Below are 21,310 nucleotides of genomic sequence, written 5' to 3'. Positions count from 1 at the left end.
CGTATGAGTTCCCATCATGATGATGCTCTGCTCCTCAGAGGGGATAATAGAATGGTCTGAATATCCTCGGTATCATACTACAGAGGGTTTATTACATAAAACACTATTCAAAATGTTCTCATCTATCCAGGACAGAAGCAGCAAACAAAGGGGGAAAAAAGAAGCATAATTTGCTCTTTGGAAACTGCAGATTTTCAAAAGTTTAATGAGTCCAGGTCTGAAGTAAATATCCCAGTGAAAGGTACTGCTACAATTATGATAATTTGCATTTGGTAATCTTTTCTTTTGTATGGATGTTTGCTTGACAAAGACTGATAGGGCTGTTATTCAGTTTGTGAGAAGTCCTTCTTCTTTGAAGATATTTGTAACGCATTAATTTACCTCATTGGACTGAATATGGCTTGCACAAGAGAGCAGAAATTATTTCTTTTATCAGCACCTGAATGAAATGTTCAAGCTCAAACAAACAGCGCAGCTTATTTGTGAGAGGAAATCCAGAAGGAGGCAACGGTTGTTTTTACTTTTTACATTTGGGAGAGTCATTCTGCAGCCTAGACGAAAAACAGAGAGCAGATACACTTCAGCTGAGGAGACAGAAAGACGAGGGCCGCGGAGAAAAACTTAAAGGTCCTCATAGGTGGGCAGGTGCGTACTGGACTCTCCTGCTGCGTGGTCGCATCTGCGGTGGAGCTTATGTGATTGTGCGCCTTTTTGTGTCAAAGAACAAACAAAAAGGGAAAAAGCAAAAGGGAGAGAGAGAAGGAGAGAGAGAGAGATTACGCTGGGAGCCTGAGGAGGGGAATGAGTGCATGAAAAACGGACTGGAGGAGAGAGAGAAATTGGGTCACTGATCTACATTGCAGTGTATTATGTTGACATCAACTTACTCACCTCGCCGCCATCTTTTTATCTATTTTTCAGTTTATTTTTTCCTGGGGAGAAAAATTTCAGTCCTTTTGCTGTTGCTTTTTTAGTTTGGTATTCATCAAAATAATCGTATTCAGTTGGCTATCGGTTTCTGACCATTTCCTCTGCTATTCTGCATTTCATTTTATTGTCCTTTAATTATGATTACATACAACGCAACATCAAATTAACTGGAACAAATATCAAAGTCCTCATAGAGAATAATTAGCAAACACCCCATTATTTTAGCTGTTTATATTGGTTTACTTTTTCTGATTTCTTTAAGCACAGTATTTATTCTTTGTTGTAAGCGATTTAAAATAAAATGTCTGCCTTACAGTTTGTGAAACGGGCAGAAAGCGTGGATGGATGGGTAGAGCTGGGGGAAAGGTGGGGGTTGCAGATCAAGCAGAAGGGCAGAGGTCATGCATTCTGATTGGCTGACGTAATCAGGCGGATCCGAGGAGGAGAGGAGTTGGAGGAAGAGGGTCAAGCTGCTGCTTCTGGAGCGTGTGTCGGCGGCGATGATGAGCGCCTTCGTAGCAGAGTCATGTTTCATGTCAGAGCCGTCCGGGAACACGTCTGTTAATGTACAGCGAGGAAATAAATGATGGAGGAACTCAGCTCCAGACGCCGACTCTGTTATTGTTTTTCTTGATCATTTTCCTGCTGCTTCCTCTGCTACCCTTCGAATATACTGTTGAAACCAGATCTATGTACAGAAATTTGCATAACCGTTTTTCACAATCAGATATGAAATCTATGTTTTTCCTGTTTTTGAGCAGTTAGGATTACCCATAATATTTGTCAGAATAATGGGAGGAAGAGGTTTTTTTTTTTAATACTTTCCTCAAAGTGAATTAAAAATGTAAACAATTTATGAATCATCAGATGATGAGATCATGGCTTTTGTAGCTTTTGATTCAATTCACACCATTAAACTAAACTGAGACACACCAGCCTTACGGTTTGTGAAACGGGCAGAAAGCGTGGATGTTTTGCCAAAGAACTGCTTTGGCAAAACCTCAAACGTATTTTGTCGATAAATTTGATGCATCAGGAGGACGATTTGTCTGATCCACCTTCTGTATTTTTTATTTAATCTTTATTTAACCAGGAAAGTCCCATTATGATTACAATTCTTTTTTTCAAATGGGTCATGGCCAAGAGGCAGCAAAAGTTGTAGAATTACAACTAGTTTTGAGATGCCTGGAACTGCCATGATCACCTGCTCTAGTAATTATGTGAGCAACGTGGGAATTTCCAGATAAAATGCTCAGGGAAGGATGGCAAATGTGCCACCCCAGAATAAAAACAAAAAACTTTGTGAAGAGGCTGTCTTTGCAGCTGGTAAGACAGTTTAATTAGTAAACACTAAAATGAGTTTGCATTAACATGGGCTGAAAGGAAGGAAGAGGCCAAAATGCACTCAAGACCAGATACCATTATATTTGGAGACATGTTTATTAAGAAGTATGGATGTGGTCGCATCAAGTTGTGTAGTTTTCCTGCAGGAGAGACCGGTGCACTTTCCAATATATATGAAATAATAAGGAAAGAACATTATGTGGAACTTGTTATCAGGACATCTGCCAGAAAGTTAAAGATTGGATGGAAAAAAAAAACAATGCATACAGCCAAATTAGTTCCAATGTAGCTTAATGGCAACAGATTTAATGGTTTTGAGTCACAACAATCATAATAAAAAAATCCTGATTTGAGTCCCATGGAGAAAGTCTGGCCTGATCTGAAAATATTCTGAGCAAAGCTACCTAAAAACTTGACTAAGTTGAGGAAAAATGCCCAAAACATTTGAACCAAATCAAAGTTAAAAAGTCATATCTAACAAATATTAAGGAAATGTATTTTATTTTCTGAAATTGAAAGATGCTAACCATACTTATTTGCTGTGCCTTTTTTCTGACACAGCAAATAAGTATGGTTATTCTTTTACAAGAATTTACAAGACTGTTTTACAACTATTAAGAAACAAAAATGCACTCTAGCAGAAAACGTTTTTTTTTTTTTACAAGTAAAGTTTCTTATTGAAATGTAATGATTTTGCTGTTGAGTTCAAATAACTTCATATGAGCAGAGTATTTATTTGTTATTTATGTTTATGTCCCATTTTCCTTTTGATGTCAAAAATATATTATTCTGTGTGTAATAAATCTGTTATCAGATTTACATTTTGAAAAAAATTGCAGTGAAAATTAACTCTCTGCTGATATCCAAACTTGTTCAGATGCATAATTCTTCCTCCGTCCTTCTCTGTCTATCCGTCTCCTAGTTCACCTCTTATCTTTTGCAGTCTCCCAACACTCGTTCTCTTCCTGCTGCCTCCCTTTTCCCACTTCACACCTGTTTGATTGCTGAGCAAGCTTTCAGAGACAAGTGAGAACACAGAAAGCCTTTTATCTGTTTATTCCTCCCCTCTTTCTCATCCTGCCTTCTTATTTTCTCCTCCCACGCTACCAAACCACCACCTCACACACACACCCGCACGCACGCACTCACACATCCACGCTCATTCAGCATTTAAAGCTTGAGACGCTCTACATGTCTCTGACAAGGTTATATAAATAAGGTCAGACATTCCCTCTCTGCAGACCAGAGACACCAGACACACACACACACACACATCATCCTCCAACTCAAAAAGTACTTTAAGGCTGGCTAAAAACATATGAGTGGCTCTGTTGTGTAGACCTGCAGGTTCTGGTGGTATCAACCTTCCATTTGCACCCAGGAAGATGCAGGAGAGCTTCTCCAGGTGCAGAGACTCCACTTTAATGCTACAGACAAAGTGAACCTGTTTTAAATGATGCAGCCTGTAATAGACACCGCTCCAGGCGCTCACACATACCTCCACACACACACAGACTTTAAAAACAGAAGCAGACCAACCTGCAGGCTGCAGACTCTGTTTTTCTGGAGATCTGAGAGCCGTCGAGGTTCTGGCAGGTTGCAGCAGAAGGTGATGTCTCACTCAGGTCAACCTCAGCTGTCACACAGTTGACGCCAACAGTTGACCCTCATGGCAGCTTGCTTTGAAACCTGAAAAACGTTGGCGTAGGCAGCTGTGTTCGATATTCTGTGCGGGACAGAAATAGTACATGCATCCCTACAATGTTATTTGTAGGGCTGTAGTTATGAAGTTATGAACAGTTATGAAGCTTGATAACTGTTCAGGGAACAGTTATGAAGTTATGAAGCAATTCAGTTGAGTAAAATTAATTTTTTAAAATCTTTCCTGTTGTCTGTCATGAAACTTAATGATTTTTTTTTAATTTTCTTAAAACATTCAGGTTGAGTGATTAACAGTTTTAATATACAGTTATTCACTGTTTTATTTTGGTGTTTATCCTTCATAATGTTTGTTTGTTTGTTCATTCTAATCTGTTGTTGATTAATAAAGCTATTTGTAGTCGTATAATAGAAATCTATAAACAATGTTTGTCACAGTCTGAGCCCAAAGGGAAGCTCTTATTCAATTAAATTAGTATTTTCAAGGAAATTGAGACACAAATTGAAAAACTGACTGTAGCATCTTGTTTTTTGACATTTAATTTCTTTTTGACATGACAAAATTGTATGTGTGAGTCACTGAGCGATAAACTTAAACTTTAGTAGATTGCACACAGCTAATTTTCACATTTTTGTGAGCATGTAAGTTAACTTTATTTATGAAGCACATTTTACAGATATGAATCACAGACAGATTCACTAAGCCAGAGCATGAAAAAAGAAACATGATTAAAGGGGAAAAATAAATAAACTAAATAATACAGACAATTTAAAACAAGCATCTGGAGTTAGGTTAAGGGTGTCTTGACATATTGAATGTGCTTTCCCCCCCCCATTAATTAAACGTCCTCAAAATAAAGGTAGGATTCTTCTAAAACGTTTTTGTGTGAGATTATGACGTTTATTAATTTTTTTCAAGTTTTGTGTTTCTTTTCTTTTTTCTTTTTTCTTTTTTTTTTTTTTACAAATCTCTGGCAGTTGTGCCAATAAATGTGAAGGTTGACTGAACAAGACATGGAGTTGCTGTCTAAAATTAAGAAGACTGTTCCCTCAGTTTTTGAAACTCATAAATGATTTCACATAATGAGTTTCCTTTTAAAAGGGATGAATAAACAGTTTTCCTCGGATTAGAATGAGAGGGTGAGGCTGTTTGTTTGCTGATTGTCTTTTAATTTCTAATTTAATAAGTTTTGATCAAAAAAATCATCCTAACTGCGTTGAAGGAACTTTTACACTGTGGGAAAGTAGCCGATCTTTGTTAGACCGGTGCGTTGGGTGTGCTCTGCTAAACCTGGACCACATCCTCGGTAAAAACAATGAAATGACAGAGCAGGGAAAAGTAACAAACAGCTGTGAACTTCTGAACCAAAGGAAACCACAAGTGGTGCTGTACTGCTTTTAAAACTTCAAAACACATGTTGACAGGACTGACCAAAACAATAAAAAAAAAAAAAAAAACGCCAGCATGACATCCAAACACAATTCAGACCATTTTAGTAAAAACCCTCTAAATACAGTTTAATGTGGGTGAGCTGTATTCTCCAAATAGATACTTTGACTTTTTTTTTACTTTTTTTGTGGAGACAAATTATTGTGGTGAGCTTAAAGGGGTTCTCTCCACACCTTTTTTGGAGACTTAGTGTTTTCGTTATGGTTTCATTTAAGTGGTTCCGTCCCAAGACAGGATTCTACTCTGGATGCACACACACACACACACACACACACACACGCACACACTATAAAGGTGCTACACTTGGGATTGGCTCCAGCATCCTTTACAATGAAGCTGAGGAAGGAAATTAACGAGTTTGTGCATAAAACTTGAAATCTAGACTCAGCATTCACAAAATATCCATATGTGATCAGTTTGTTTAGTTACTCCAGGCTTTTCTTTAAGTACTTTCAATAGTTCAGTGCCAACTCAGCACAAGCCAATGGATTTACTTGAGAGATTAACTTGCCACAGTTAAACTGCTGATGCACTGATCAGATTTTTTAGTCTGATTTCCAATCTTTTTTTCTTTTTGTAAAGCTTTGATTTCCACATACAACTTTTAGCCAAACCAATTTCCTCTTAAGAACTGCAATACAAGAACATAGAACAGCAGGATTCATAGTTTTATTTTCTCACCTTCATGTTGCGTGTGGTCATTATTTCTTAACATCAGTATGTTTGTAAAATCGGTTTTTACTCAATTAAAACAAGAACAAAATGATATATCATCAACATTTATATTAGCAATTTGCAGAGTTAGCATGGCTGTTGTAACTAAAATGGTAGTGATCATGTTTATAGGGAATGCAGCTCCTCACTTTGAGATTTCCAAAAAGTTGACAACATTTAAAATCCATTGTTTTTGTGTGAGAGGACAATCTGAAGCCAACGGGATAAAACAACAGGAGCAACAGGAAGGTTATTCAGCAGATAACCTTCCTGTTATCTGCTGAATGTGTTGCTCTCTCTAACCCTATTCTCAGCCTGAACAATCATGTCAAAGCATGCTGTGGAAAACATTGTTTTCTGTTAAACAGCTTCTTGCATCAGTGTTCTTCAGACTTAATATAAACACCATTGACCCTGAAGATAGCAAACCTTTTGTTCCCTCCTATCATCTAAATGCTGTCACTGTGACAAGGGAGCACTTTAATATGTGTTCACTGATCGAATAAACTCCATCTTGTTAACACTGTAACATTAAAATATGTTCAAGGATATTCTGTCCAGTGGAACAGAATATCCATCCATCCATCCATCCATCCATCCATATCCTGTGGAATTTGACTCAAAACTATTTGAGGATTTTCTGTTGTAGACCATATCTAAAATATTCTAAAGAAAATGCAGCTTGGAAGCTGGAATACCTCAACACAATGCTACTGAACACACTACAATATTAGCTGGTGCTTGGAACCAATCAAGGATCATCATTAATTTTTGTTTTGATCTGCACCAAAAATGTTCTGGGTTCAACTCTAGTCCAGGGACTTTCAGCACTAAGTTTGCATGTTCTCTCCAGTAACTTAGGTTTGAACACTGTGTTTTGGGTGTTTTAATAAGCTGACTTCCTAACTTCTTGTAGCAGCTACAGTGCTAACATTAGATTGTGTGTAAACAGGACCAGCAATAAGAAATCTGGTGTTAATTTTGTGTCTGTCCTTTATCATAACATCAGGAACTTCATTCCTGTTGTCATCTCCAGTAAATCTGAAGTTCTTAGCTGCTGCTGGTGTGAAGTTGCATTATAAAAATTAAATCACAAGGTGGAGGTGCTCTACAGCTTTGGCATCCTTCTCTTGTCTTAGCAATGAGAATGAAGAATAGATTTTAAGAAATCGTATTAAAAAAGGACTAAATAACTGTGATCACTTCCTAATTTTGCACAAATGCATCTTTTTTGTGATTGTAAGTTTGTCTGGTTCACATATCCAGAGCTTATTGTGCTGTTGCTCTGCCCAACGCTTTTCTTCAAAGCTTTAAGACTTCTGTAGGATTATGGCTCACAAGGATCAGCGACCACATTTATTGTATCATTCTTCATTGTGAAAGTACTCAACCATCTTTGTGCCCTTTCCTGTCTCTCCGCAGCTTGTCCTGTGGGCTACTTCAAGTCTGAGTCTGGCTCCAATCCCTGCTCTGTGTGTCCGTCCAACAGCAGAACCAGCCAGGAGGGATCGAGTGTGTGCGAATGTCGCAGTGGCTTTTATCGTGCAGCCAACGATGCCAACTCTACCGCCTGCACAAGTGAGCCTTGTGTGTTTGTTTGTTTATGCCCAACTCTCTTGGAGATGTGCAAGGGGCCCCCTGGAGTCAAACTGTGGAAATGATCAAGTTACAATTACCAAATCCATCTTGTTTTATGGATTGCATCTACAAAAGACAAACCTGAGAAGTATTAAAGAGCTGTTCTCACTTAAGAAATGCATCACCGTCAAGCTATTTTATAACCTTCTTTCCATTACTTTTATACAGGAATAAATGGCTTTGCCAGCATGAAACCTTTCTTGTGTCATAAACTTTTCACCAGATGCTTCAGTCTAAGTATCCCCTGCTTGTATTATACATGCCGAACCCTCCTGCTCTCTCTGCTCTTCCTCAGCTCCTCCTTCTGCTCCAGTATCTCCGACATGGGAGTATGAAAGCGGCGATGGAGGAGTCTCCTTAAGATGGCGTCCCCCCGTGGACATGGGAGGCCGCAGTGAAGTGTGGTACGGGGTAGTTTGTCGCATTTGCCCTTCGCCCACCTTCAGCAACCCAACTGCCTGTTCCTGGTGTGGAGAGGGAGTCACCTTCAGTCCATCACAGACCAACCTGAAGCAGACTAAAGTCACCCTCAACAATCTGCTGACCAGGGTCACTTATCTCATACAGGTACTGGTCTCTTTAGGGATTAAAGATATATGCTGTAGTTTCAGCCAGATAACCCAGTGACAAGAACTAGTCAGTATCTAGTTTTTAATCTTGTGTTAACTCTAGTCACAAATTTTACTCACAACTCTTATGGTGTTAAAGCAGCTCAGGTGCCATTTGATGCATATTCAACACACAGTAGGACTTGTAAAGGAAGTGTTTTGCTGCCACCTGTTGGTCAGAGTGTGGTCTACATCTGAATGATGTTAGTTGTATTTAACATATTGTGACGAAGTTGTGATTGAAGACCAATAATTGCACACAAGCATATGTTGCAATCAACTTTCAAAGCCACGTTAGAGCTCCACACAACTACATTTTTGTTAGATATTGTGGACTACATTCAAATGTGCAATCTTTATTGAATCCAACTTCTAAATCTCCAGAAAAAATGCAAATACATATATATTTTTTGTATATCTATTTGTAGATCAATTCAGGAATTCAAAGGTTATGTATTGAAATTTTTTCCAGTTTGAACAACATGCTCTTTATGTTTGCTCAACTTTTTTCTGGCCTTCTCCAAAATCCTCGCTCCTTCAGCATAAGCCTCTCCTCTCCTTCGAGCTGCACATGCTCTAATTACTGAGTTTTTCTTTTTCTGGCTCTCTCTCTTCCGACTGATCAATGAAACAGGTTGTAAATTGGGCTTTAAGACCTTCATGTGAGTGCTAAGGCCTTTTCAGTGTTCACATAAGGACGATTCAGAGCTGAATTAATCTAAAAGCCCTGCATCATCAAATACACACATTTATTATTTAGTTACATGCAGCTCAGTTGGAATCACGGCCTATTTCTTATTCATTATGAGGAGATATTTCCCATTCACTAGGCTGTGTTGACTTGACATGGTGAATGCTCCGTGGCTGTGTTTGTTTCTCACGCATGTCGTAAATGTCAGCGTTGGCTCTGAATGTCACATCAGAGTGTGTGTTTTCTCCATATTGACAGGTGCAAGCAATGAATGAGGTTTCATCTTTGAGTCCTTTTCCGGCTCGATACACAAGCATCAATTTCACCACCAGCCAGTCAGGTGAGAACGGGACAGAGAGGATGAGATGAAAGAAAATGAGAAGCTCTGCGCGTGTGGATCCTGTCTGTGTGTGTCTGTGTGGGGGTCTCTGCCCTCCTCTTTTATCTCTTTTGGTGCTTCAGCCCCATCTTTTCTGTTGCCGCTCTCTAGTCGAGGGGTCGCTCAATGTTTCAGCGTGCTGTCAGATCTCATTATGATCTCCGAGTGGGAAGAAAGGGACGAATGAGAGATGGGAAGACAAAGAGACAGACAGAAAGAGAGATGAAAGCAAATTAGTTGGGGGACAAAAGGAAAGCTAAGCGCGGTACAGATCAAGTGCATGATTTTTGTAGCTTCCAAAGAAGCCAATTACGAGAAACGTGAACTTTAATTGATCTAAATTATCTAACAACCCAGTGTAGGGGCCTCGAGAGATTAGTGATTAAGTAAAAAGAAAGTTTTCTGTAGCTTGAGTCGCCTTGTCTTCGCAGTGACTGTAACAAGATCCTGCTTGACGCTCCATAAAACTCCACATTTAGACGCTCTTGAACATCCCACACAGGTTAAGTAATACCGCCCCCAGGTGGTTACTTTTCCCTCTTCCTTGTTGTCCCCGATTCAGGGATGGCTCAACACCACAGATGCAATGGTTGTATCCCATGTTTTAAATGTGTCTGGCTCTTACAGCGCTGACTCAGCAGCAGTCTATATTTTGTGAATTTCCTCTAAACTCTTGAATTAAAGAGTTGAACTGACTTTACAACCTTCTTAAGGCTTGAGAAATCTGTGCATTTTTTTTCTGCTGCACTTTTTTCTTACACTCATCAGTACTCTCTAAGCAGCCAGCTCTGACCTTTTGTGACTTACCCTCGGTATGTGGAGGGTTTCAGTGACTGTCTGTGTAGTAAAACATTTTTATTGTTTTTTTTATTGTGTTTTATGTTGTCTTTTGCTGTAAGCCATTATCATCACACCAGATATAAACATTTATACATGAGTGATCAGAGTTGTCTCGTCCACCACAGTTCCCAGTACAGTTCCCATGTTGCACCAATTGAGCCGAGCCCCAGACTCCATCACTCTCTCGTGGCCTCAGCCGGATCGACCCAATGGAGACATCCTGGAGTACCAGCTACGATATTACGACAAGGCATGTTTGCAAACAAACCACATTTAATAACTTTCACATATGTTTTACTTGGCTAGAGAAAATGAACAGGACTTTCTTCACCTGCGTACCTCAGGGTTCAGATGTGGACAGTGCCATGACGGTGTACAGCGAGACCAACACGGTGACCGTCAACTCCCTGATTCCCGGCTCTATCTACGCCTTCCAGATCCGAGCTCGAAATGAACGAGGCTACGGCCCATACAGCAACACCATCTATTTCACAACGCTGCCGCTTGGTACCTCAACTTGTTATCACAGTAAAAAATAATAATAATAATTTGTTATACTTGGGGGGATTTCAGCTGCTGGAAATCGGCACCAGGGCCCCCAGCAAACCTGCAAGGATAGTGTGTTAGATAATGGATGGATAGTAGAATTTCCTAGGAAGGAAGTATAGTCCATGTAATAATAATTAGCATTATTATGGCAATGCAATATTTAGGATTAGATTATTTATTTTGCTGTTGTTGTTAGTTGGTTTCATACTGAGGTTTCTCAAAAAAATCCTTTTCTTTTGTTCTTTTTTTCAAAATATTAATTTAAAAATAAATTTAAACTTTGAAAACTAGACCTGATAATTCCATTAAACAGGCTTTTGACAAATTGAAACAAGTTGCACATCATTTATTTTTATTGTACCGTACAAAGCAACTTACATAAACAACTTATAGGATAACTAAGCATAGGTAAATTTCAAGGGCAAATCTTTTCAGATGGAAACGCTAAAAATGGGCATTCAAATTGAATGTGTTCAACAGCAGAGGTTTGGATCTGATCCTGAACTGTCCTGCTGTGTCTCCCACAGAGGAGCATTCACAGCAGATCCAGAACCGGCTCCCTCTGCTCGTTGGCTCAGTGATGGGCGGGGCAGCGTTTCTCCTCGTGGTGGCAGCAATCATTGTCGTGGTTGTATTTCGCAGGTAAGTCTTTAAGAATATGCATTCATGCTTTTTATGTTCTCAATTATCTTTTTATTTATTTATTTTAGAAATTGACATGCTTTTTATTCATTTTGCAGCAAGAGGAGAGAGAGTCCTTACAGCGACCGGCTTCAGAGGTACATCAGTAATCGTGGTGAGTATATTTAGTTTACTGAAACTTTATTAGTTTTATTTATATATGCATAAGTATGTATATATATACCTCCTAGAATAAATGTTTTTGTTTTGGTAAAGATAAAATTTTAGAAATGCTACATTTACTACACTGTCAGACTTTGTTTTTCTGACAGGTAAAAACCAGACAGTAGAGAAAAAACTTAAGGGTTTTCAGAAACTGGCGATTTAATCGAGAAAAACAAATAAAAATAATCACAGATTTAAAACATTCAAACTTAGCAGAAGAAATAAGACAATCTAAATCTAAACAGCTGACAGAAAAGCTGCAAAGGTGAAGCAAGAAACTGCTATGTTACATAATGAAACTCAAAGACCCAAAGGAATCAGTTGGTTAAAAATTTAGAAGAGTACGAAACAAACACAGTCTGGATGAAAAGGGTTGCGTGGGGTTAGAGATAACAAACATCTTCACTCATTTGTGTCCCCAGATTGTGCTGGTCTGCTGTCATTTCATTTCAAACTTCTTCAAAGGCATACTAATAAACAAGCAATTTTGTACCAATTTACTGAACAGTTTCATGTTGGTGTATTTCTGTTGATAGTAAACCATTTTCAAGAAATGCAGAGAACAACAAAACTACTCAAATATAACTTAGAATGTGCTTACATATTCCTGGTTTTCTGAGGATTTTATATTTGTGCTGCATATTTGAGTCATGCAGTTCAAACAGTAGATCTGAACTCTTGATCAAACCCAATTAACTCTGAATGTGCCAGTCACATTTACTTACAGCAGACTCAGAGTAGATTTTAAAACATGTTATTCCAAATGTGAACAAAATACCCAAAGTGGAATATAAATTGAACTATTGTTTGTATGAAACATTCCAAATATTGAAATGTACATTTTATGGTTGTATTGGGTCAAATCAAACAGGGAAAGAAGCACAAGCCAATAGAAAAACAGAAAAAACAACCAAAACTGTTCCACAAAATGAGGCACAGACATAATAGCAAAACGTCCAGAAATATCACCAGAATGGTTTAAAACTTTTGTAATCCATCTATAGCTGAATATTTTTTCTGAATAAATGAAATTAATATTTATTTTTGTAAAGAGTAGATTAGTGAAATTCTTAAAGATCATCCCATCATTGTGTTGGGATTTGTGTCAATAAGTGGCTAAAATGCCTGATTTCTTTTCTAAGATTTGATTTGTATTTCCAGGTGGTGTTAAGTATTATGTGGACCCTTCTACTTATGAAGACCCCAGTGAGGCTGTCAAAGAATTTGCCCGTGAAATAGAGCCTTCTCACATCAAGATTGAGGAGGTGATTGGTGCAGGTTGGTTTGATATCCTCCTAAATCTCTCCTGTAAAGTTCTGTAAAGTTCTCAGCTCCGGCTAACTGGTTTGGCTCTGTCCCCATTCAGCCCAGTTTGGTGAAGTGTCTCGTGGACGTTACCGTCCTGTGGGCCGCAGGGAAGTGCTGGTGGCTGTGAAGACTCTTCGCTGGGGGGCGTCCGACAGGGAGAAGGGCATGTTTCTCAGTGAAGCGGGCGTCCTGGGACAATTTGATCATCCCAATGTGCTGAAGTTGGAGGGGGTTGTCACGCGGACTCCTCCGGAGAGGATCATCACAGAGTTTATGGAGAACGGACCACTGGATGGTTTCCTCAGGGTGAGAAAACATCTTGTTTTGTTGCCATTTGCACCATCAGACAACTCAGATTTTCTGCCCTGCTTCCTCTGCAGGAAAACGAAGGTCAGTTCAGTGTCCTCCAGCTTGTTGGGATGCTCAGGGGAGTTGGTGCGGGGATGCGGTATCTCTCTGAGAGAAACTTCGTTCACAGAGACCTGGCTGCCAGAAACGTGTTGGTCAACTCCAACCTAGTGTGCAAAGTTTCTGACTTCGGCCTCTCCAGACTCATGAGGGGTCTGGATCACAACATGCCCACATACACCGCCTCTCTGGTGCGCTCTGAGACCTTTGTTTTAATTTCGTTTGACTTCTTTGATCAATGATTGTCAGTCTGACTGTGTGGATCTGTCATCTCTATCAGGGCAGTAAGATTCCTGTGAGGTGGACCGCACCAGAAGCTTTCCAACATCGAAAGTTCAGCACAGCCAGTGACGTCTGGAGCTTCGGCATACTGATGTGGGAAGTGATGTCCTACGGAGAGCGCCCGTACTGGGACATGAGCAACCAAGAGGTGAGGATGGGGCCGTGACTTAGTGATTGGTGAGCACACTGCATACTCATTGCAGTCCAGAAGATCTCTCCCAAACTGTGCAGAACTGCTTTCCCCCCCTGAAAATGTAGACCCTCTCCAGAAGGCCTACATTTATTACATTTAAACTCACAGAGGGTTTGTATACATTTCTATTTTTTGCATATTTTTGATATTACATATAAATGCTGATGCAGAATAAATGTGCTCCCTTTTTCTCTGCTTCTTGAATATATTAGTAGTTCACAAAACGCCAAAGCGCTAAAATCTCCATGGTGTTCCTCCAAATGCTCTTACAAGCACAGATTGACCTTTTCTGGGAGCCTCTTCTCTCTTCATCCGTGCGTAACCTGTACATTCGGTGCCTGTGTCTGCAGGTGATGAAGGCGGTAGCAGATCAGTATCGGCTCCCTCCACCTCACAACTGCCCCCCTGCCCTCCACTCCCTGATGCTCCAGTGCTGGCAGGCCGAACGGGGAGAGCGGCCAGGCTTCGACCAGCTCCTCTCCTCTTTGGATCGGCTCATCAGGCACCCTGCCTCCCTCAAGGCCGAGCCAACTCGGTGAGAAAGCAGCTTCAAAACACATGCCGGGCAATCAGCATCAGCAATAACGCATCTCATTTTCTTGTTTTCGGCGCTCACAGGAGCTGCTCGCAACCGCTGCTCAGCCCCACGCCCACAGACTTAACGGCAGTAGCGACTGTCGGCGACTGGCTGAAAGCGCTGAGGATGGAGAGATATCAGGAGGAGTTTGATCGGGCAAACATAGACACATTAGACAGAGTCAGCATACTCACTATGGAGTAAGTACAAGAGTCATTTCTAATTTTAGGTTGAAAAATATTCCGCAGTTCTTGTGAGACGTTTGCATGCTCTCGTGCTCTATCATGAGATCAAAAGGTACTATTTTCAAGAAGAATAAGTTCTTTAGTTGTTATATTTTAGCAAAAAAAAACAAAACAAACACAAAGAAAAACCTGCATGTCAAAATTCAGTTCTGTGTTTCTTAATAATCCATGGAAAACCATTTTATTGGGTATCACAGTAAACAAGCTCTTTCTGTAATTGCTTCTTTCATGTTTCCCTTGATATTTTTAATCATTCTGCTTTGGTGATGAGCTACGGTTTTCAGGTTGGAAGATCTCATTGTGGTGCATCAAAGGGGATGGAATAATCATTAAGAAGGACTTCTGCCTCAATTTTCAACTTAGAACAAAATCAAAATTTTGATGGTTTGCGCCGGGAAACTATTATGAGTTCCAACAAGACAATTATCAGGTTGATTAGCAGGTTGATAGTGAGCGTCTGAAATTGCAGACCTAAAGCCTGGATAATGACCCACCTGAACTGATTGGTGCATGTTGCTAACTGGACTGCCCTTCTCTCTATGTCTCGTTCAGAGATGTCCAGAACCTTGGCGTGAACCTGTTGGGCCATCAGAGGAAAATCTTCAGCGCAGCCCAGCAGCTCAGGGCCCACCTGACGCAGGGCCAGGTGGAGGTCTGAGACCGAAGCCAGAGCACAATCTGTCCCCGTTTCCACCTCCCTTCACTCGTCCTTTTTATTTCTTGGGGAACTTTTTAAGCAGAAATAGAAAAAGAAGCGGGACTCTGAACTGTATATTGTTAAAAACCTGAAACACCACAGTAACAGAATGCCCTCCCACTGAAAAAAAAACAGAAGAAAGGTGCACCATGGGAGCTGAAGTCCAGGTCAAACTGAGGTTTGTAAAATTTCTGAAGAGAGCTTTAACGTTTCTTTTTTCCTGTGCTTTTCACTTGTCTTTTCTTCATCATTCTTTGCCCTTTCTCGCTGAGATTCTATCCTATTTCAACCGTTCCAAGTGAAGTAAAACTACAAAAAAGATTTTCTTAAACAAAAAAAAAAGTCAAGGAGATCTTTCCTCACAAAGAATTGCGTGAAGACAATCAAGGGTTTTGTTATTTTTTTAGTTATTTGTAAAGCTGTATCACTTCCTCTCTACTTAAACAACCAAACTACCTAACAGCTTACAGTGGCTGAATTTTGCTTTCAGAAAAACATAAAGTTTGTTTAGTGTTCAAGCAAACGGGCACCAAAGTCAGCAAGACACTGGGAAAACTCGAATCAAAATGTTTTTGTATGAACACTCTAAGCCATGTTGTGTCCTTTAAGAAGGCAAATCCAGGGTCTAAAAGAAGCTCCTCTCTTAACGGTCCTCTCTGTCCTCGGTGACAGCAGATCTCCCACATTAAAATTTCACCAGAACCGTGACAGAAACAGAAGCCAGCAGCACCGTATGTGTACATTTCACACTTCACCTCTGTTTCATTCGATTGCCTGAGTAAAGACACCCCGTCACTGGAGCATGGTGAATGTGAGAAATGGGAAAGACGGAGAAAATCTGATCTGATTTACACCTGGAGGGAGCAAGATGCTTTGTGGCAGTTTGGCAGAAGCACGTGTGTGTCTGTGTGTGTGTTGTAAGGAAGACTGTGCTGTTATGTCCACCAGGATTTTTGCTGTAACATGATTGTGTGTGTGTGTGTGTGTGGGTGTGTGTGTGTGTGTGTGTGTGTGTGGATGCGTTAGAGATGAGTGTGTCAGGCTACACACACTTCTAGCAGTTTATTTGTATGAGGGTTCACCACTATTCTGTAATTGTGCAAATTTGTAAAATAAATATGATTTTATTTAAAAAAAAAAAAAGAAAACGTTGTTTATTCTTTCCTTTATTAATGAAATTAACATGGTAAGTTTTTCTAATAACTTTTTAGTGTTGTTGATAATCATATTTAAATAATTTACAATTTTCTAATGATGTACAGGTGATGTATTAAAGTTTTCTATAAATCACAGAACCGAAATAGAAGAAAAAGTAATGAGTTATTATTCAACCAATTTCCACTGTTTCAGCTTTAATACATCTTCCATAAACAAAACATATTTTTACAGAAATGTATTTTTTGGGGTATTAAGTGACTGATCTACATAACACAGTGCCTAATTGTAACTTAAGAAGAAAATGGTTTCAAATCTTTTTACAAAATCTATGAATTGTGGCAGGCTTTTGTATTTGTACTTTTATTTCTCTAAATGAAAAAAAAAAACTGTGCAAGAAATTAGGGGATCACTGCCTGTCCACTGCATGCTGATGTAAAGAAAAACAACAAGCTAATACATACTCCTAATAGGAATTTTACAAAAACGAATCGCCCTCAAGTTTTTTTACAGTGGGACAAAGCTGGAGAACCCAGAGATAAAATGCAAACTCTTTGAAAACAAACTCCAGGCTGGGATTCAAACTCAGGACCTCCGTACTGCAAGGCAACAGTTCTAGCAACAGCAACTTTTATTTAGCAGAATAAATTATTAATAGTCATAATACTATGGCTAAGAAAATTATATCTTCATCTTTTTTTAAACTTCCCCATTTTACATTATGGAAACATCCATCCATCCATTTTCTGAACACCCTTCGTCCCTAATAGGGTCAGGAGGGTTGCTGGTTCTAATCTCCAGCTACGTTCCGGGCGAGAGGCGGGGTTCACCCTGGACAGGTCGCCAGTCTGTCGCAATTATGGAAACAGTTTTGCATGATTAATGCAATTTCTAAATGAGCCTGTCTCAGATGAAGTCTATTAAAACCTTTTGAAACATTTAATATAATTAGTTTGAGCAGTTTTCCATAAATACCTAGGTTTTAATAATGTCCAACGTGTTCTATATCCTGAATACAACCATCTTTGTGAGAAAAAGATAGTTCACCTTGTGACATAACCTTCACAGTGTTTCAGACTGAACTTGTTCCTTTTGTTCCACAGATCAGCAGTTTTTAGGAGAATCTCAGCTTAGGATCTGTTGGGATCAGCACCAGTCCCAATGCAGACACATGCCCTGGTGGCCCTCATATCCCCCAGCTGCTGATGGCAGAACAGATCTAAAATGAAACCAAGATCGCATACACATCATATTACTTCACCCGCATGTCCTATTTTCATTATACAACCGACTGTAGGGCAGTCGGTGACCCCTCTGTTAGCCATGACACTTATTTTAGTACCTGGTTATGATATAACCTGATACATTTGTAGATAATTTTTGGTTTCATTAAAATTTTATCCCAAATGGTTTGCAAACTATGTTACTCTGCATTCATACCAAATAAAATCTATGTTTTTGAAAATAAAATCTTCAGGATATCAATTAAACTGTACTTAAAACATATTTGTTATAGACTGGTAACACAAAATATATTCAGTGAAAGTATATTGTAAATTTGTGGAAACATTTCCCAAAGCAAACCTGGGTATGGGTCTGGCTTACAAAATGACATTTAGAAATGAGAACCTTTCTTTCTGCAAAGTAGTTTTAGGTGGAATACAAAACTGTCTTCAGTTTCTTTTCATTAATAAATGTAGAATTCAGTTTTTATTCAAAACAAATGAGGGGGGAATTTTTCAGTATTTTGATCTCCAGCCTCATCATATCAACAGACTTTGGCAGAAATAGCTTCCGTGTGATGCCTCCTGTTAACATTTACCAGTCTGTGATATCTGTCTGACGAGATTCTGACCCATTTCTCTGTCGGATGAGCGAGTTATGACCATTTCAAATCATCTCAAATGATCGTTGTCAATGAAAACAAGATCCAGGTTTTGGCTCGGCCCGGTATCTTTTATTTCTTTTTCCCAAGGGTTTAGTTGAAGCTGCTACAGGTTCCATAATTACATCTGCAGAGTTTTTGGATGTCTGGACCTTTCCTTTAGAGACGTGATGAGATGCTCGGTTATCCACGAGGGGATCAGAGTAGAGTCGCTGCTCCTCCGCATCAATAAGAGCCAGTTGAGGAGCTTTAGGATCTGGTGACGTGTTCCCACCAGGATGAGACTCAGAGGAAGATCCAGGATACTCTTGAGGGACCATGTCTTTGCTGGTCTTGGGATTCCTGGAGGAAGTCTATCCTCTATGTTTAGACTGTGGCCTCCTTGACCCAGCCCCAGATTAAGCATAAGATAATGGATGAATGGATGTCTGAACTTGGAGGATCTTTTCATTCTTCAAATCCCTTACTGCACTCAAGAACTGCCACAGTCTTTGGTCAGAGGGCTTCAGAATGCTGTTCACTCTTACTCCACTAAAGTAATAGTCTGAGGTTTCCCAGGAACGGATTGTAAACATTTTCAAACCATCTTCACCTGACATAATGCACATAATTTCAGTCATTTTAGGTAGGAATACATGTGAGGATGTCCTACGTTATTCCCCACCAGAAATAGAATCTTTTACCATATTTTATCATTTTAAATTGTCTTTTTTGTTGTACATTTCCAGGTATGTTAGAGACACTCAGAGTGAGACTCCGATTACGTGGAATTTTCCATCGGACCAAACGGTGCCATCAGGAGAAAGATTCATATATCATTGTGGAATAATTGAATATTTCAGAAACATATAAAGATGTTTAAATCTAACAATACAAGAAACAATCAATATTTGAAACTTTAGTACGTTTTTTATTATTATTATTAATTATATTTCGCTGCTGCGCCTCTTACATAATAATTATGTAACACGAGGTTTTGAATGAGTACCAACTGTCTTAAATATACCAGCTACAGATATAATGAATGTTTTCGGCGGCGGCCCGGCTCAAATTAATAAGGCCTGGGTCCTGAAACACTTGCATGAAAACCACAAAGTTGTGTTTTTTATGGTGTTATTGTTTCCCTATAAAGACATTAACAGCGTGGAAGCCTCTGGTCTTTATGACAGTGCTTAAAACTCGGTGCTCCCTGTCTGGTAAACAGCTATTATCTCCACAATATGAAATGACGGCCATTTGCGCAGTCATCACCGGGGCCTCCTATAGTGTCAGCCTAAACCCTGTTTATCCTGCGGCTAACCTCTTCACCTGAATCACGAGCTATAAATGATACAGGAAAATACTCTTGCACTACAACCTGGGTGACCAGATTGACGTATAATTCTACTGAATCAGTAGTTTACATGCGATGTGGCTGTTTTGGAATAAAACCTGTTAAATAAAAGCTCAATTTCTTATTACAAATGAAACTTTTTGTTTTGTTTTTATGCTCTGTGAGGAAAGTGACAAGGCCATATTGGAGATGACGCTGCCTTCCTCTAAATGATCATTATGGTCTTTGAACGGCAGCAATTACCGTTTTTGTGATCGTTCCTGTTGACACATGAATGGTGCCCAACATGTTAAATCACAGTGAATGAAGCCATTTGCAAAGTGTTTGCTAGAGCAAGCTGCAACACGCAGAAAAATCACGTCGTCTTCTTCCTTTCTCCAGCAATTTCTCCAACTTTTAAACCTATTTAAAAAGATCCTGCAGCTTGGACCTGCATGATTTGACGTGAGGTTTAGATTACAATCCTGCATTCGAGCAATTTCCAAACCGGTTTTCCTAACCATTCACCCGAAGCAATGACCTTTATGTGAGGACAGTCATGAAGCAGCAGAATTTTTATAGCGGCCATGCAGGTTTTGTTGGTAACTCAGAGGAATGCAGATCGGCCTGGTAATGGCCTCTGTAAAGTCTACACTCTCCTCTTTGAGATGTAAAAAAAAAAAGAAGACCATAATAAATAATTCTGACCCTGGCTCAAATTTTTTTCTTTCAAATCAATCCTGCACAATTTTTAATGTAAGCTCAGACTCTCCATGATGCTGAAATATGAAGTCCCTTTTCACATTTAGGTTTCAAACAAAAACCTCAAAGTTTTGGATCAATTCCAGCTCATATTTGGTCATAATTTAATCTCCCCTGATAAAAGCGAACTGTAAAACTGCTGCATCGCCAGAAAAGCAGCCCCAGAGCATGATACTTGATGTCTGCATTTATTCCTTATATTTGACATAAGGAATAGTGTTTGTTTGGTGAGGCTCAATGTTGATTCTTTACCAAATGTACTTGTTGGATAATTACCCAAAAATTTAAGATTCGTTTTATCAGATTACAACAGAATCACAAGCAAAATTTTAGCCAGATCTGGATGATTTCCTCCTGCAGAGCCTCTTGGCAGCTTCCCCTGTCAGTCTTGTCAGTGATTTTGAAGAGTTTTATTGATTTGTCTCACATTTTACTCAGTAAGCGGTTACTTAACTCGGTGTCTCATGCATCCTTATCCTGACTGATACCTTTAGACAATGACATTTGTAATTTCTCTGTAAATGGCTTTAGCTGAAGGACGCAAATGAAGAAAAGTAAAGAGAATTTAGTTAAGACAGCTGAATTATTATTATTCAAGGTTCATCCATTTCAGTATACTTCATGGGAAGCGTGAATGACTGACTGCTGAAAGGAAAACTTTTGTGATGAAGCTAATGCTGGTTTAAGGGTGTGCAAACTTCTGTAACAAAATCATGGCATGTTTTTAATTCGTTTTAATTTTACTGATGCAAAATTAAAAAAAATTAGCATTTTTGCTTCACAAAAAACATCTTGACAGAGATGTACACACTTTAGAGCCCTGGGAATGTCAGGGATT

At 39.3% G+C, this 21,310-nt stretch overlaps 1 protein-coding gene across 2 annotated transcripts in view; it reads left to right on the top strand.

Moving 5' to 3' along the window:
- The window catches only part of ephb6 (eph receptor B6), a 59,841-nt gene extending 43,334 nt beyond the window's left edge, over positions 1 to 16,507 (top strand). Inside the window, exons 6-19 of one of the 2 annotated variants that reach the window (XM_044116956.1) lie at positions 7,520 to 7,675; positions 8,031 to 8,302; positions 9,293 to 9,374; positions 10,379 to 10,503; positions 10,598 to 10,760; positions 11,330 to 11,444; positions 11,543 to 11,598; positions 12,810 to 12,926; positions 13,015 to 13,262; positions 13,337 to 13,555; positions 13,645 to 13,794; positions 14,190 to 14,374; positions 14,458 to 14,616; positions 15,214 to 16,507. In XM_044116956.1, coding sequence (XP_043972891.1) covers positions 7,520 to 7,675; positions 8,031 to 8,302; positions 9,293 to 9,374; positions 10,379 to 10,503; positions 10,598 to 10,760; positions 11,330 to 11,444; positions 11,543 to 11,598; positions 12,810 to 12,926; positions 13,015 to 13,262; positions 13,337 to 13,555; positions 13,645 to 13,794; positions 14,190 to 14,374; positions 14,458 to 14,616; positions 15,214 to 15,319 — 2,153 coding nt within the window. In that variant the 3' untranslated portion in view covers positions 15,320 to 16,507. The remainder of the gene's footprint in view (positions 1 to 7,519; positions 7,676 to 8,030; positions 8,303 to 9,292; positions 9,375 to 10,378; positions 10,504 to 10,597; positions 10,761 to 11,329; positions 11,445 to 11,542; positions 11,599 to 12,809; positions 12,927 to 13,014; positions 13,263 to 13,336; positions 13,556 to 13,644; positions 13,795 to 14,189; positions 14,375 to 14,457; positions 14,617 to 15,213) is intronic. The other variant, XM_044116957.1, reaches the window with a different exon arrangement.
- Positions 16,508 to 21,310: the final 4,803 nt, after the last annotated feature.

This window comes from Gambusia affinis, linkage group LG05 (genome assembly GCF_019740435.1).
Source record: "Gambusia affinis linkage group LG05, SWU_Gaff_1.0, whole genome shotgun sequence".
NCBI lineage: Eukaryota > Metazoa > Chordata > Actinopteri > Cyprinodontiformes > Poeciliidae > Gambusia > Gambusia affinis.
This window is presented reverse-complemented; position numbering and strand designations above follow the sequence as displayed.